The sequence below is a fragment of the Aquarana catesbeiana genome, linkage group LG06 (genome assembly GCF_042186555.1).
Source record: "Aquarana catesbeiana isolate 2022-GZ linkage group LG06, ASM4218655v1, whole genome shotgun sequence".
Classification (NCBI taxonomy): domain Eukaryota; kingdom Metazoa; phylum Chordata; class Amphibia; order Anura; family Ranidae; genus Aquarana; species Aquarana catesbeiana.
In genome coordinates, this window is record NC_133329.1 from 687,516 (window position 1) to 703,973 (window position 16,458).

General features: G+C 53.3%; 1 protein-coding gene across 4 annotated transcripts in view; it reads left to right on the forward strand.

The window, feature by feature from the left end:
• STK36 (serine/threonine kinase 36) overlaps positions 1 to 16,458 on the forward strand; it is a 76,718-nt gene extending 60,260 nt beyond the window's left edge. For all 4 annotated transcript variants that reach the window (XM_073635258.1, XM_073635259.1, XM_073635261.1 and 1 more), the window contains 4 exons: positions 179 to 326; positions 588 to 750; positions 11,479 to 12,201; positions 14,016 to 16,458. In XM_073635258.1, the coding sequence (XP_073491359.1) occupies positions 179 to 326; positions 588 to 750; positions 11,479 to 12,201; positions 14,016 to 14,153 (1,172 nt within the window). In that variant the 3' untranslated portion in view covers positions 14,154 to 16,458. The remainder of the gene's footprint in view (positions 1 to 178; positions 327 to 587; positions 751 to 11,478; positions 12,202 to 14,015) is intronic.

Sequence of the window (16,458 nt, forward strand, 5' to 3'; positions counted from 1 at the left end):
GGAGGAGTCGGGGAGCAGAGACTCTGTTGGAATAATGTGGGAGGAGTCGGGGAGCAGATCCTCCTGTTGGAATAATGTGGGAGGAGTCTGGATCAGAGCAGATCCTCCTGTTGGAATAATGTGGGAGGAGTCGGGAACCAGGTCTCTCGGGGTCCCATCCTATCTTCTTATGTTGTAGGAGTGGTCACCTTCCTCCATGTGGTTCTCATGATCTCCATGAAGTCTCTGGAGAGTTTCCTCCATCTGCTGGGAAAGCCACAAAGTGTTGTGATTGGTGTGCTGAATCGTCTGCTGAGTCCCGCCTTCCTGGGTCATGTGACAGAAGCGTAAGTCTCCTCCCCTCTGGATCACATCTAATGTACGGGGCCCCTCCCTATAGTCAGTCTGGGGGGGGGTTGGTGGTAATGTACGGGGCCCCTCCCTATAGTCAGTCCGGGGGGGGGGGGGGGGCTCTGATGGTAATGTACGGGGCCCCTCCCTATAGTCGGGGGGGGGCTCTGGTGGTAATGTACGGGGCCCCTCCCTATAGACTCCTCCCCATACTATCACCAATCAGATAAGGAGCTTCTGATCTTCTCTCTCCACAGCTGTCAGGTGAATGGATGGGATGTCTCCGGGACGCTCTCTGATGTCGTATGTCTCGTCTCTCAGTTACTCTGCATCCCCCTTTCCCAGGACGTCCCCCCTGAAACCATGAGGGAGATAGAAGGGTCCCTCCAACAGCAGCACATTGTCACTTCCCTCCTACAGGTGACCTCCAAATTTATTACTAACCCCCTTATAGTCCTGATACAAAAATACATCTCAATACCGAGGATCCCCTAAAATCATATCTATATGATGGGAATTCTCTGACTGTTGGGTAATACTGCTCCCTACAGGAGAAATGGTCACCAGGATAACCCCACCCACAACCATCATCTCTCCATCCTGGAAGTCTGTCCACGCAGTCAAGGGCTCCTGGAAGTCTGTCCACGCAGTCAAGGGCTCCTGGAAGTCTGTCCACGCAGTCAAGGGCTCCTGGAAGTCTGTCCACGCAGTCAAGGGCTCCTGGAAGTCTGTCCACGCAGTCAAGGGCTCCTGGAAGTCTGTCCACGCCGTCAAGGGCTCCTGGAAGTCTGTCCACGCCGTCAAGGGCTCCTGGAAGTCTGTCCACGCCGTCAAGGGCTCCTGGAAGTCTGTCCACGCCGTCAAGGGCTCCTGGAAGTCTGTCCACGCCGTCAAGGGCTCCTGGAAGTCTGTCCACGCCGTCAAGGGCTCCTGGAAGTCTGTCCACGCCATCAAGGGCTCCTGGAAGTCTGTCCACGCAGTCAAGGGCTCCTGGAAGTCTGTCGGGGCTCCTGGAAGTCTGTCCACGCAGTCGGAGCTCCTGGAAGTCTCTCCAGCTTCGGTAGAATCCATGCTGGATGCCCTCTCTGGTATTTCCCTTATTATTGCATTGTCGCTTCTCTCCACATTCATTATGTGGATCGGGGGACATTTGTTCCCCCAGACATTGGACACCTTCCCTTCCCAGCACTTGGGTGCAGTAGGTATTATACCCGGCTTACTACTAGAGTTCCCCTCCCCGTCCCCTCTTCCCCTCTTCCCCTTCCTTTGCACACAGATTGCAGATCTCCATCTAGTCCTGTCATGGTGTCCTTTCCCCAGTTTCTGTGGCAAAAGGTTCCAGGCGCCCAAGATTCCAAATTTCTACATAAATTCCCCGTATCGGACATTGCCTCCCTTCTCCCCGGAAATGCTCTAACTTTTGTGGACATCAGACACAGACTAGCTTGTCTTCATCTTATCAGCACCTCAAGCTTTGCACTTCTCAGTTTATAGCCCTAACCTTCCACCCTGGTCTGTTCCTCAGGTGTTCTAGTATTGGCCCCTCTGTGCTCTCCTGGCACCCCCAGTGTGGTTCTTTTAGCTGTCTTCTGTTGAGGGAATGGTCCATGCATGCTTTTGTTGGACCATGTGCCCTGGACTGTCCATAAGTTAGTGGTTTGGGTGGATCCTGAACTTTAGAAAATCATTGCTAGGTCTGACTCCTCTTCGTTTGATGGATCAGAATGTAGTCCTGGACACAGCTCGACCAGATTATTTCTTCCTCCAGGTTAACTTCACACTTCTGGTCTGTGATTGAGGTTTCCTGTCCTGGAGTCACCCCATTCAGCTGTATGAGAGTTCTGGGCCTGATCACTAGACAGTGTTATCTGCCTGGTCTTACTCCAGACCTCTACTTCACTACCTTCCTGAGGCATGACAAAAGCTATCCGGTCCCTAGACAGAACAATCTGTTTGGCACCAAGGACCAGGGGGGGTTCTGGCTCTGCAATTGGGAAATTTCTTCATCCCATATGCTGGAAGATCCTCCTGATGGATTACAGCCTGTCGGGCTGGAGAGACGCCCTGGGGCACCCTATTGCTGCAGAGGTCTTTGTTGCCATCTGAGTCTCCCCATCCTGAAATTTGCGGAGTCATTTTCTGGAGGGTGATCATATCCAAATTTAGTCGAATATAACCGTGGCATACATCAGAGGGCTTACCATGGTGAGGTAGATGGCACGGATCCTGTCCTGGGTAAAGCTTCATTCTTGCTTGTTTCTGCCTAAGCTTAGGCAATGGATGGGCAGACCTGTCAGTTGGAAGTCCGTGGACCAGAGGTTCTTCCACCCTGAGGTCTCCAGGTTGTGTGTCGGAGGTGGGAGATGCTGACTGTGGACCTCCTGGCCTCCAGGTTTAACAAACTGTGATTCTGAGATGAGTTTACCTGGATCTATACTTTTCATCCCCTAAAACATCCAGGCTGTTTTTTGCAGGATTGAGATGGAGGGCATTTCAGTCATTCTCCTTGCTCTGGACTGACTCAGACAAACATGGTCCGCTGTCCTGGTAAGACTCCTGACGGACGCTTGTGGGATTTGTGAGATCCCTGCCATATGTGGTCTCGAGGACCGTTTTTGTCATCTTGCGTCACAGTCACTTGGCTGCGGAAACCTTCGCTGACCCTGTGTCAGGGTCACAGATTGTGTCTCCTACAACGCGAACAGCTAATTTTCAAACTGTCGCTCATCAAACATGGAAAATGTACTTCCCTTAGTGTGAGTCTGGGGGGGGGTTCCACCCGGTCTCTCCATAGAGCAAAACCTCTCCTTCTTAGAAATGGATCCAACCAATGTTTGGCTCTCGGCAATCTCAAAAGACAGGTTTCTGCCCAGTCTATCCTGTTTTAGAGACCATTGGTCTTCCATTCCTTCTACAGAGTCTCCCATGTGGCTCCCCCTGTTTGTTTCCCTGTGACTCCATGGGATCTAAACATGGCTGTTTCTGCACTTCAAAGACCATTGTGTGACGTTATCGGAGACCTCCCAGCATGAGGTGGGGTTTCCTCGTAGCTATCAACTATACCGAGCAACTCTCAGAACTGGAGACATTTTCTGGCAAAGAACACTTTCTCAACTTTGTATGGGGAAAAGGTGACATTGAGGCCCGGATGGGAAAAGGTGACATTGAGGTCCAGCACTCCCTCCTTACATAAGGTCGTTTTTGCATTTCGCCTCAACTCGAACATTGTTCTTCTATTCCTCTGACTGCCTCCAGTTCCACAAAAGTAAAATATCCCTCCATTGTCTGGATGTAGTTCAGGCTTTGAGAGTAACACTCAGCCGCTTCTTCAGGAAGACCACTTCCTTCTTGTATTGCAGGTGGACCCTGTAGAGGTTCTTACCAGCTCCTCTTTCCACCGTCATAAGGAGACTCAGGGGAACCATCATCCAACCTTATAGTGTTAGGGATTTCTGCCAAGTGGATATTCAGGCCTCATCTGAGGCCAGATCCTGTTTGTTGGGACCCTCAGGTGGCAGAGCTGCAGGCAGTCACTAGCTTGCTGTCGGCTTGTTGGCCATATTGGCCTTTGCTGCTATGTCCGTCCACCAACATCCCCCCCCCCCCCTCCTCAGTTGGACTTCCTTTGAATGCCCCGACAGTCTACGAATTCCTGTGTCCCTCAATGGAAAATAAGAATTCTTGTACTTTAGGGGTCATTTATGAGTCCATTGAGGGACACCGGTTCCTCCGGTCTGTTTATTGAATGCTCTGGATACTTCTTTGATACTACTGCTACAAAATGGAGGCATGATGGTTTGAGCGGGAATATCCTGATGACCATTTTTTGTTGTTGGTGTCCATTTCTCCTGTCGGGGGTGGTATAAGAATTCATGTGTCCCTTAAAAGACTCCAGGAAAGGTATGCGGAATATTACAGTAAGTACTGAAAATTTTCATAAAAACCATTTGTGGTCAGAAGGAAGAATGCGACCCCCACAGATATCTGTAAAAATGATTTGTCGCCATGCTGCTGGCTTTAACACGTGGTGTTGGCCCTGGAACCACACGGGCACCATCAATTGGGAGGTCAATCAGCCTCAACTCAAGGAACCCCTAGCAGCCTCTGGAGGAACCCTAGTTGAGAATGGCTGGTCTATACCCTCCCCCTTCTCTGGCTGGTCTATACCCTCCCCCTTCTCTGGCTGGTCTATACCCTCCCCCATCTCTGGCTGCTCTATACCCTCCCCCATCTCTGGCTGCTCTATACCCTTCCCCATCTCTGGCTGCTCTATACCCTTCCCCATCTCTGGCTGCTCTATACCCTCCCCCATCTCTGGCTGCTCTATACCCTCCCCCATCTCTGGCTGCTCTATACCCTCCCCCATCTCTGGCTGCTCTATACCCTCCCCCATCTCTGGCTGCTCTATACCCTCCCCCATCTCTGGCTGCTCTATACCCTCCCCCATCTCTGGCTGCTCTATACCCTCCCCCATCTCTGGCTGCTCTATACCCTCCCCCATCTCTGGCTGCTCTATACCCTCCCCTCATGTCTGGCTGGCTGGTCTGTACCCTCCCCCCATCTCTGGCTAGCTGGTCTGTACCCTCCCCCCATCTCTGGCTAGCTGGTCTGTACCCTCCCCCATCGCTGGCTGGTCTGTACCCTCCCCCATCGCTGGCTGGCTGGTCTGTACCCTCCCCCATCACTGACTGGTCTATACCCTCCCCCATCTCTGGCTGGCTGGTCTGTACCCTCCCCCATCTCTGTCTGGCTGGTCTATACCCTCCCCTCATGTCTGGCTGGTCTATACCCTCCCCTCATGTCTGGCTGGCTGGTCTGTACCCTCCCCCATCACTGACTGGTCTATACCCTCCCCCATCTCTGGCTGGCTGGTCTATACCCTCCCCCCGCCCCATCTCTGGCTGGTCTAGTCTATACCCTCCCCCATCTCCCAGATGATAATTGGGGAGGGTTGTAGTTTTAGAGTTGAAAATGTTTTTATTGATATGAAGAAACCAAAGGAAATAATACAGTTGACATAAAATATTATACTGTAAAAGGACAACCAGCGTGCCAAATGGCTATCGCCCACAGCAATGCTGGCAGCTATTAAGTAGTAGATCATATAAACAAGTTATGTCAAACATCAAGATGGAAAAAGAGAAGATAAAAGGGGGAGAAGTAGGATGAAAGATAGGAGGAAGGAGGGGGGGGGGGTCTGCTGCCTGGAAACGGAGAGGAAGAACTCTGGTTTGTCAGTTACAAGAATAAATTGGGGATCAGAGGGCATTCAAATCTATGGAAGAAGCTGGAGTCGGGGTGACAGGGAGCAATGTAACCAGCGTGTCTGAGGAGGAGAAGCGTCGCCAGACTGACCATAGTATTGTGAATTTCTCGTAGGTATCATTGTCTAGCGCCAACATCTCCTCCATATGCATAATATCATTCATAGTGGAGGTCCAAAGAGCTAACGAGGGGATAGTTGTTGTCTTCCAAAAAAGAGGTATAAGTTGTCGAGCCCCAGACAGGAAGAAGCGTAGGAGATTGCATTTTTGAGATGTTATCAATCCTGGCAGGATAGAGAGAAGGGCTATTTCAGGGGTCAATTGCAAAGGATCATCATAAATTTTTTCATAAACCTGGGATACCTGTTTCCAGAAGATCCGATACGGATCCGATCACACTCCCGCCAGACATGAAGGTATGATCCTGTTGCAGAAGAACATCGCCAACAGGTAGATGGAGTGGAAGGGAATATTTTTCGTAGAGTGGCGGGGTCCCTGTACCACCTCGACATAACCTTAAAATTCTTCTCTTGTGAATAACAAGAGATTGAGGACCTGTGTCCGAAATGGAATGCAGTTTGCCATTTCGCTCTGGAGATGGTCTTTCCCAAGTCTGCCGACCACATTCTAGTGTAAGTGGGTAAGTCATTTTGTGTGAGAGCTTGAATCACACTGTAAATGTGTGAGAGTAAATGTCTAGGTAATTCTTGAAGAGAGCTTAGGTGTTCAAATTCAGTCAGGGGCCGATGAACCTGAGAGGAACCGAAAAGATGTTTGGTGAAGGTGGTGAGGTGTAGGGAGGTGAGCCAGTCCTGGTTTCCCGTTGGAATATTTGGAGTTCCATTGTCCGCATGAACGAAGGAATGAGCTTGTGGCCAGGAGGTGCGGAGGAAAGAGCCGAGAGCATGAGCCTCTATACCTTGTGGAAAGGCTGGATTATCAAAAGTGGTGATAAGGGAGATCGATCTGAAGACAGAATCTCACATAGTCCTCTCCTGTACCAGAGCACAAGGGTAGCTGTAGTTAGAGGAGAAGAGTTGGTCAAAGCCGGTAAATTGCCCCTATAACCCCAAAGTAAAGCCCTTAGATCGACAGGGGACATATCCTGTTCAACCATAACCAAGGCTTTTTGAAAGGGTCGTGGGAACCATTCAAGGATACGCGCCATTAATGTGGCTTTGTAATATAGCTCAAAATCTGGTAAACCTGTACCACCTTGCAATTCTGGCCGTGTGAGTAATTTAAATTTGATTCTAGATAATCCTTTTATTCCACAAAAAGCGAATGGAGAGAGAGTGCAGGGTAGAGAAAAAGGATTTGGGTATGATGACCGGTATGGTCTGATATAGGTAAAGCAGTTTGGGCAAAGTGTCCATCTTGAGGGTATTTATGCGTCCAAACCAAGGTATAGTTTTGTCCCCCCAGGAACCTAGGTCTTTACGGAGACGGGAGAGGAGGGGGATATAGTTCAATGTAAAAAGATTGGAAAGGTTAACCGATATTATTACTCCCAGGTAGGTGATGCCCTTGGTCTGCCTATGAAATGAGTAGTTGGATTGGAGGGAGGACATGGTAGATGCAGGGAGAGAGATGTTAAGGGCCTCAGTCTTGGAGATATTGAGTTTAAAATTACTTAATTTTCCAAAGCGTTGGAATTCCATGAAAAGTGAAGGGAGGGTTATATGGGGCTGGCGGGCATAGATGAGTAAGTCATCGGCATACAATGAAAGCTAATGGTGTGCGGATGGCGTGTGTATGCCTTGTATGGAATCATTTTGGCGAATGGCGCGTGCTAAATGCTCCATCACAATGACAAAAAGAAGGGGGGAAAGGGGGCTGCCCTGGCGGGTCCCGTTGGATATATCAAACGCTGCTGACGAGTTACCATTAACCAAGACCGAAGCAGAGGGGTGAGAGTAAAGTGACATCGTTTTGGAAATGAAAGAGGATCCCAACCCAATTTGTTCAAGTGAAAGTTTCAAGAAGCGCCAGTTGACCGAATGCCTTCTCGGCGTCAAAGGAGAGAAGGCAGACCTGTTGGTGGTGTTGGGAATGTGAGATAAGGTGAATAGTTTTGGTAGTCATAGGCATGCGCAGCCTATTGCATTAGGGTGTGCACCCCAAAGCTCAAACACACACGTGTGTGTGTGTGTGTGTGTGTGTGTATATATATTTTTAAATATATATATATATATACATATACACACACACACACGCACTCTTATAAATTAATGTGATGTGAACAAACATTTTAAAATGTATTAAAACATTTTTTAACACTTATCAATGTTAAAAAAATAAAACACTTTATTTTTTAACTGATTAAAACATTTAATTGTTTACACTAGTGGTTGAGAGGCAGGAAAACTCTGCAGTTGAGCCATTCTTTTACCGCCTTTTAACCGCTACACAAGAGTCAACTGTTACATTTTATATCACAGTTCCCCCCTTACATCAGATTCCCCAGAGTTCCCCTTTACACTGGGAAACCTGATGTAAAGAATGCCGTTGACTCTGGTGTAAGGGGAACTTTCATATAAGGGGGTCTTTGGTCACTAGAGTCCCCAGCATTTACTCTTATATCAGGGTTCCCAGAGTCCCCACTTTCATCAAAGTCCCCCTTTATATACACTGTAAGGGGGCTCTAACACAAAGGGTATCTCTTCAGACTATGATGTAAGGGGGGCCTCTGATGTGAGGGGGTCTCTGGTTACCATAGAGTCCACTGAGATCCCACTTACATCGGAGTTCCCCTTTACCCCAGAGTCTGCAGAGTTCCCCTTTAAACCAGACAATAGTGTATTTCTAGAAGGGGGTCAGGTCAGCCATAGCAGCCCCCCTCACAACACTGATTATTTTACCTTTATATGACCAGCCCCCTTTCCCAGCATGTGTGAATATTGCCCCCCCCCTCCATGGGACTACAAATCCCAGCATAGCAGGCTGGACTCCCATTTCTCAGCTTCTCCCTGGTACTAACTCCACATACAGTGTGACTTGCACTGCAGGGGAGGACACCCTCTCTCCCTGCCTGCTGTACTGCCGCCCTCATACTGCCAGAGTCTGTGCCCCCCACTCTCTCCTTACCAGTCAGTGACACGTCCTGATTTCCAAGTCCCGGCGGGTCTCCTTCACCTCAGTTTCTTCCATTGTCGGCACTCACTGCAGGGCGGAAGACCGGGAGGCGGGGCACTCGGAGGCGGAGCAGGGAGGAGAAAGTTACATCCTCCTCCTCAGCCTGGACAGTCCTGGCAACCCTGTGGTTTTCTCGGCGGCGGACAAAGGGCAGTGGTGGGCTGCGGAAGCCCCGGGGTGGCAGCGGGCAGGACTTAATAACAAAATCAGTGGGGTTAATGCAGCCCTGATGTTACTTCCTTATTTCCGGCTACAGCATCACTGAAAGCAGGCAGCGGAGTGATATTCAGCTGTCAGGGATGCTGTAGCCGGAACTATAGAAGTAGCATCGGAAAATGCGGCCGCTTGCCTGCTCACTCCGCGATCAGTGGCTGTACTCACAAGAGTTACACAGCCAACTAAATAATAGTCCCACCACTCGCAGAGTACAGCGCTGCCATTGTTTATTACCAAAGGCTCCGAAATAGAGATCCTGCACATTCTGCTGCCAAAAAAGTCCTGGGGTGTGTTGGATGTGCCTGGGCATTAGGGTGTGCCCAGGCACACCCGGCACACCCCGTGCGCACGCCTATGTTGGTAGTATTGTCCTGTGCCTAGGGTTGTAGTTTTAATAAGGTAAGTGCTCATCACATGAATGTATTCATTGCTGTACATGTTCCATTGCCAGTATTCTTCTTGTGACCGTTCCCTGTATGAAGCATCTGCCCTGGGAATATGGTGCCGGCTGATGTGATGGACCCCGTACTCAAGAAGAGTATATGCACCATATACGCTTCCCTTGCCCGGTACCAGCACGATCCAAGATCCCTTCGCCCACCCAGTCACTTGTCGAGACATCAGTGTAGGGTGGTAAGAAGCATAAGACTGTTTATTCAAATACAGGCACAAAAAGATCTACACTCAGGGACAATCCCCCCCCTTCTTTACCTAATGACACAGGGCGGGGTAAACTACATTTAGCAAGAGACCCACAGACAGAAGGAGCTGCTGGAAAATCCCCCCCCCCCCCCCCCCAGCTAATCCACATATACATCCCACAACATGTTGCTCCCAAGGCAAACAGAAACAATAGAACAATGGGATACAGCCACCTCAAACTATCTAGGCATGGTCTGAGACTCTCCTACAGTATTCCAACAGTTGGAAAGGTGGAATTTATCTTCATTTGTTTCTTGAGAGATATTGTTCATAAATATTACTGTCCAAAGTGAAAGAGCCCCTTCATTCCTTCAGCACAAACCACACATATAGAACCCGGGATAACAGGGGTAAAAGGAAATGCTGAGTCCGGTGTGGTTGTACGGTGAGTCAGGTTAGTGCTGACCATAGTGGGGTTCACGGTCACTCTGTGCCCCTAATAGACACATAGGAGGGGCCGGGGGAGCTGGACAAGAAGTTTCCAGAGCTCTCTAAGGTATGCTGGGTTCCACAAGCCCCCCGCCAGTGCTGTGTTTTGGCCCAGGGCGGCACTTTGCAGGGGGTGGCAAGAAAGCCGCCCCCCCCCACCACGGAAATGGCACCCTCCTCCTGACTCCCGCACGCAGGGCCACCATCAGGAAAGTGTGGCTGAAGAGTGCAGTGGCATCGGGGGTACGGAAGGGGCCAGGAAGCAGTTTTAGTAGGACCCGCACCACCAGAGGGGGAGCCACGCTGTACCCGCACCACCAGAGGGGGAGCCACGCTGTACCCGCACCACCAGAGGGGGAGCCACGCTGTACCCGCACCACCAGAGGGGGAGCCACACTGTACCCGCACCACCAGAGGGGGAGAAAGACATGCTACACTACTGACTAGAGTCGGCCTGGGCAACCCAGATTGAGCAAACGTCCAGCCGGAGGGATCACTGTTGTGGTTTCACTGGGTCTGGTAAGAGGGCCAGTTGGCCATTATCCATTACTGTTCCCAGGGACTGAGCCATTAGGAAGTGCCTAACCTGATATCTTCTAGGCCTTATTGACCGCCACCCAGGACATCTGCTGCCTGGGGTCCCACAAATGGCGATCGGCTTTCCGTAGCAGCTGACACCTCTCTCCCCACTGTCAGCCACACACGCTCCTCCTCCTTCTCAGGTCCAATGTTCTAGTGTACACAGCCAGGAGGAGGAGCCACAGAGGGACACGACTTCAGTGGAAGAGCCGCGCTGCTGGTCTGAGGTCTGTGTATCATTTACAATGGAGTGGGACACAGTACCCGGGACGGGGGGCAGATAACCGATGCACACATAGAGTAAGGGGATATGTACTGAGTGCTTTGGGAGGGGAGAGGATATGTGCTAGTGGGGGGTCTGATGCCGCAACCCTCTCTGTCCTCCTTCTGCGGTGTCCCTCTCTGTCCTCCTTCTGCGGTGTCCCTCTCTGTCCTCCTTCTGCGGTGTCCCTCTCTGTTCTCCTCCTGCGGTGTCCCTCTCTGTCCTCCTCCTGCGGTGTCCCTCTCTGTCCTCTTCCCGCGGCGTCCCTCTGTTCTCTTCCCATGAAGATGACAGGGCTGATCTTAAAAAGGAAGGGGTGTGGCCTTGGCAGGAAGGGGTGGGTCATATTTAAATTAGGGGGTGCGTGAGTTTAGTCAGGCCTAGGGCAGCACAAAATCTAAATACACCACTGCCCCCCGCCCAAAGTGACTCCCGTCACAGCTGACATGGCCTATTTGTTGGGAATATGGTGCCAGCTGACATGGCGGATTGTTGGGGATGGTTTGAATCCGTGCCAGTGATGGCAAAGCTCCTTCTCACATATCTGTTTGTACTTTGCAGGCATGCACCAGACTCCCCGCAAACTTGGTGGAGATGCCGTTGTGTCTGATTTGCCGGTTGGTCCTAATGGAAAATACTTTTCTCTCAGAATTTGCCGTCTATGTCCTGTCCTCTAATGATGCCACCTCCTGGTTGGGACGTGCCCTGCACTCCGGACTGGACAATGTCGTCATTCAGCTTCTGACCCTCTTGAGTCATTTGATCCGAGCCTCGCCGGCCAACCTCCACCTAGTGCAAACCATGTTAGAGGACTGGGACCCACTTCTGTGCAGTCTTCTTCAGACCCCACAGACAGAGATGAAGACTGCGGCCTGTACACTGCTTGGTAATCTGGCACGCCATGGTGAATCGGTTTCAGCAACTCTGGTGGATAAACTGCTGGACTGTCTTTCTGACAGAGACACCAGAGTGAGAAGATCCGCAGCCTTCGCTGTGGGAAATTGCGCCTTCCACAAGTCCTGTGCGGAAGACTCCTGGCTATTATCTGCCACCACTAAATTCCTCTCACTATTGAAAGATCCCCAAGCCAAAACCCGAGTTCATGCAGCCAATGCCCTGGGGAACCTCGGCACCGCCTCCACCGAAACAAGAAGTCCTCATCTGCTCACCCGTAAGGTACCACAGCTGCTTCTCCACTCAGCGTGTACAGACCAGGAGGAACCCGTCCGGCTGGCCTCCCTTATCGCTCTACGGAGCCTCAGCGGCATCTCTGATGTACGGCAGGTAACTATCCTCCTCCGACGTAGGCCGGGCGACTGTCCTCCTCCGACGTAGGCCGGGCGACTGTCCTCCTCCGACGTAGGCCGGGCGACTGTCCTCTGACGTAAGCCGGGCGACTGTCCTCCGACGTAAGCCGGGCGACTGTCCTCCGACGTAAGCCGGGCGACTGTCCTCCTCCGACGTAGGCCGGGCGACTGTCCTCCGACGTAAGCCGGGCGACTGTCCTCCTCTGACGTAGGCCGGGCGACTGTCCTCCGCCGTAGGCCGGGCGACTGTCCTCCTCCTCCGACGTAAGCCGGGCGACTGTCCTCCTCCAACGTAAGCCGGGCGACTGTCCTCCTCCTCTGACGTAAGCCGGGCGACTGTCCTCCTCCAACGTAAGCCGGGCGACTGTCCTCCTCCAACGTAAGCCGGGCGACTGTCCTCCTCTGACGTAGGCCGGGCGACTGTCCTCCTCCTCCGACATAGGCCGGGCGACTGTCCTCCTCCTCCTCCGACGTAGGCCGGGCGACTGTCCTCCTCCAACGTAGGCCGGGCAACTGTCCACCTCCTCCGACGTAGGCCGGGCGACTGTCCTCCTCCTCCGACGTAAGCCGGGCGACTGTCCTCCTCCAACGTAAGCCGGGCGACTGTCCTCCTCCTCTGACGTAAGCCGGGCGACTGTCCTCCTCCTCTGACGTAGGCCGGGCGACTGTCCTCCTCCTCCTCCTCCGACATAGGCCGGGCGACTGTCCTCCTCCTCCTCCGACGTAGGCCGGGCGACTGTCCTCCTCCAACGTAGGCCGGGCAACTGTCCACCTCCTCCGACGTAGGCCGGGCGACTGTCCTCCTCCTCCGACGTAGGCCGGGCGATTGTCCCCCGACGTAGGCCGGGCGACTGTCCTCCTCCTCCGACGTAGGCCGGGCGACTGTCCTCCTCCTCCGACGTAGGCCGGGCGACTGTCCTCCTCCTCCGACGTAGGCCGGGCGACTGCCCTCCTCCTCCGACGTAGGCCGGGCGACTGCCCTCCTCCTCCGACGTAGGCCGGGCGACTGCCCTCCTCCTCCGACGTAGGCCGGGCGTCTGTCCTCCGACGTAGGCCGGGCGTCTGTCCTCCTCCTCCGACGTAGGCCGGGCGACTGTCCTCCTCCTCCGACGTAGGCCGGGCGACTGTCCTCCTCCTCCTCCGACGTAGGCCGGGCGACTGTCCTCCTCCTCCTCCGACGTAGGCCGGGCGACTGTCCTCCTCCTCCTCCGACATAGGCCGGGCGTCTGTCCTCCTCCTCCGACGTAGGCCGGGCGACTGTCCTCCTCCTCCGACGTAGGCCGGGCGACTGTCCTCCTCCTCCGACGTAGGCCGGGCGACTGTCCTCCTCCTCCGACGTAGGCCGGGCGACTGTCCTCCTCCTCCGACGTAGGCCGGGCGACTGTCCTCCTCCTCCGACGTAGGCCGGGCGACTGTCCTCCCCCTCCGACGTAGGCCGGGCGACTGCCGTCCTCCTCCGACGTAGGCCGGGCGACTGCCGTCCTCCTCCGACGTAGGCCGGGCGACTGCCGTCCTCCTCCGACGTAGGCCGGGCGACTGCCGTCCTCCTCCGACGTAGGCCGGGCGACTGCCGTCCTCCTCCGACGTAGGCCGGGCGACTGTCGTCCTCCTCCGACGTAGGCCGGGCGACTGTCGTTCTCCTCCGACGTAGGCCGGGCGAATGATGTCCTCCTCCTTCTCCGACGTAGGCCGGGCGACTGTGCTTTCCACCTCCATACCAGCCTGTCCCTTATCACCCCTTGTGCTGCTCTGTCCTCGCACATGTTGATGGTTTTTTTTTTTTCTTTCCAGCATTTGGTGGCTCTCAATGCTGAGGAGAAGCTGTCCGCATCCATGACTTGTGAACAGAGGAGGCCGTCACCCAGAAGAGCTTCTCTGTCCCATCACTGTAGAAGACTCCTCCACCAACTGACATCCCAGAGCATCTGAATTCCACATGTCCAGTCTGTGTAGTATGTGAGAATCCAGTCTGTGTTGTGTGTGGGATTCGGAGTCTGGTCCATATGGCATGTGTGTGTGTCGCTCAGAGTCCGGTCCGTGTGGTATGGGAGGGCCCGGTCCGTGTGGTATGGGAGGGCCCGGTCCGTGTGGTAATGAGAGGGTCCGGTCCGTGTGGTATGGGAGAGTCCGGTCCGTGTGGTTATGAGAGGGTCCGGTCCGTGTGGTTATGAGAGGGTCCGGTCCGTGTGGTATGGGAGAGTCCGGTCCGTGTGGTATGGGAGGGTCCGGTCCGTGTGGTATGGGAGGGTCCGGTCCGTGTGGTATGGGAGGGCCCGGTCCGTGTGGTATGGGAGGGCCCGGTCCGTGTGGTATGGGAGGGCCCGGTCCGTGTGGTATGAGAGGGTCCGGTCCATATGGTATGAGCGCAGGGCCGCTGTTAGAAATCATGGGAACCCGTACAGCCTACCCAATGGGGCCCCTTTGACCCCACCCTTGGGCCCCACCTCTGACCCTGCCTGAAAAGTTGCAGGGGGAAATCTGGTGCGAGGATTGTGAAAGTGATCAGGCGGTTTCAGAGCTGCTCATATTACACAATCCTGGCTGCTGTGTACGTGTTAACATGCTTGCAGCATGGCCTCAGCTCCATTTTAAAACGGCGTGAATAAAGGGGAGTGGTTGAGGGGCTGTAAAAACACAGCTCAGCTGTGCATGTTTACCCCCCCAACACAGGGGTGTTTACAGGCAGGAAAGACGTATGAACACGAGGCGCGTTAATTCATTGCTGTGGTCAGAATAAATGATTGTTCTGGACAATGAAATGAACACCCAGGTGTTTTAATGCCTGTAAATGAGCCCAAACCCTCGTATGGGGGTCAGACACTTCTACAAGCGTCAGGCGTTTTTTTATTCTGACAAAAGGTTGCTGCCAAGAGAGGGGGGAGGGGTGTTCCTAAAGCATCCTGTGTGCATGAGGATAATCGTTCACACAGCACAGGAGGTGCTCTATGGCTCGGTCACGTGACTGGTGGGTGCACAGGAGCTGCTCTATGGCTCGGTCACGTGACTGGTGACTGCACAGGAGGAGCTCTATGGATCGGTCACGTGACTGCACAGGAGGAGCTCTATGGCTCGGTCACATGACTGGTGGGTGTACAGGAGCTGCTCTATGGCTCGGTCACATGACTGGTGACTGCACAGGAGGAGCTCTATGGCTCGGTCACGTGACTGGTGGGTGCACAGGAGGTGCTCTATGGCTCGGTCACGTGACTGGTGGGTGCACAGGAGGTGCTCTATGGCTCGGTCACGTGACTGCTGGGTGCACAGGAGGTGCTCTATGGCTCGGTCACGTGACTGCTGGGTGCACAGGAGGTGCTCTATGGCTCGGTCACGTGACTGCTGGGTGCACAGGAGGAGCTCTATGTGCCATAGAGCTCCTCCTGTGCACCTAACAGTCATGTGACCAAGCCATAGAGCACCTCCTGTGTTGTGTGAATAAATCTAATAAGACACGGTGAGGATTTGGATAATTCTGCTACAGCATGTAACACTTTACTCGCTGTGTGCTGCCCAGTGCGTGCCGTGCTACCCTCCCCCTCCGCTGCCAGGATTACCATTACCACTCCCTCCCTGTCAGCTGGCTCTTATCAGTCCTTGAGAGAGCGGAGCGGGTAAATCGTGGTACAAATCACTCCGCCAAGCACCAGGAAAGAGGTACAGCGGGCGGCTGGGTGCAGGTTTGTGTACCTTCGCCCAAAAATGAAAAATAGTCCCTCCTCTGTTCACCTGATGGGGCCCAGGAAAATATACTTGTACACCCCCGTCAGTAGGAGCGCGGGTGTAATTTATTCTTTTTATTTCTTTTGTTTGATTGAAATGCACTATAAATCTGCCCGGGCCCACTACAACAGGGCTGGTTGTACTGAAGTATCTGCGGCCCTGTACCCTGTGTGAGAGAGCCTGTACCCTGTGTGAGAGAGCCCGTCCCGTGTAGCGTGTGAGAGAGCCCGTCCCGTGTAGCGTGTGAGAGAGCCTGTCCCGTGTAGTGCCTGTGTGTGAGAGCCCGTCCCGTGTAGTGCCTGTGTGTGAGAGGCCGTCCCGTGTAGTGTGTGAGAGAGCCCGTCCCGTGTAGGGTGTGTGTGAGAGGCCGTCCCGTGTACTGTGTGAGAGAACCCGTCCCGTGTAGTGTGAGAGAGCCCGGGCCGTGTCGTCTTTCCACATTTTAATCCTCCAGAGGAAGCTGTATATTTGGTGTTCAATATTTTCAAGATGATTTTGTGTAAAATAAACATTTTTG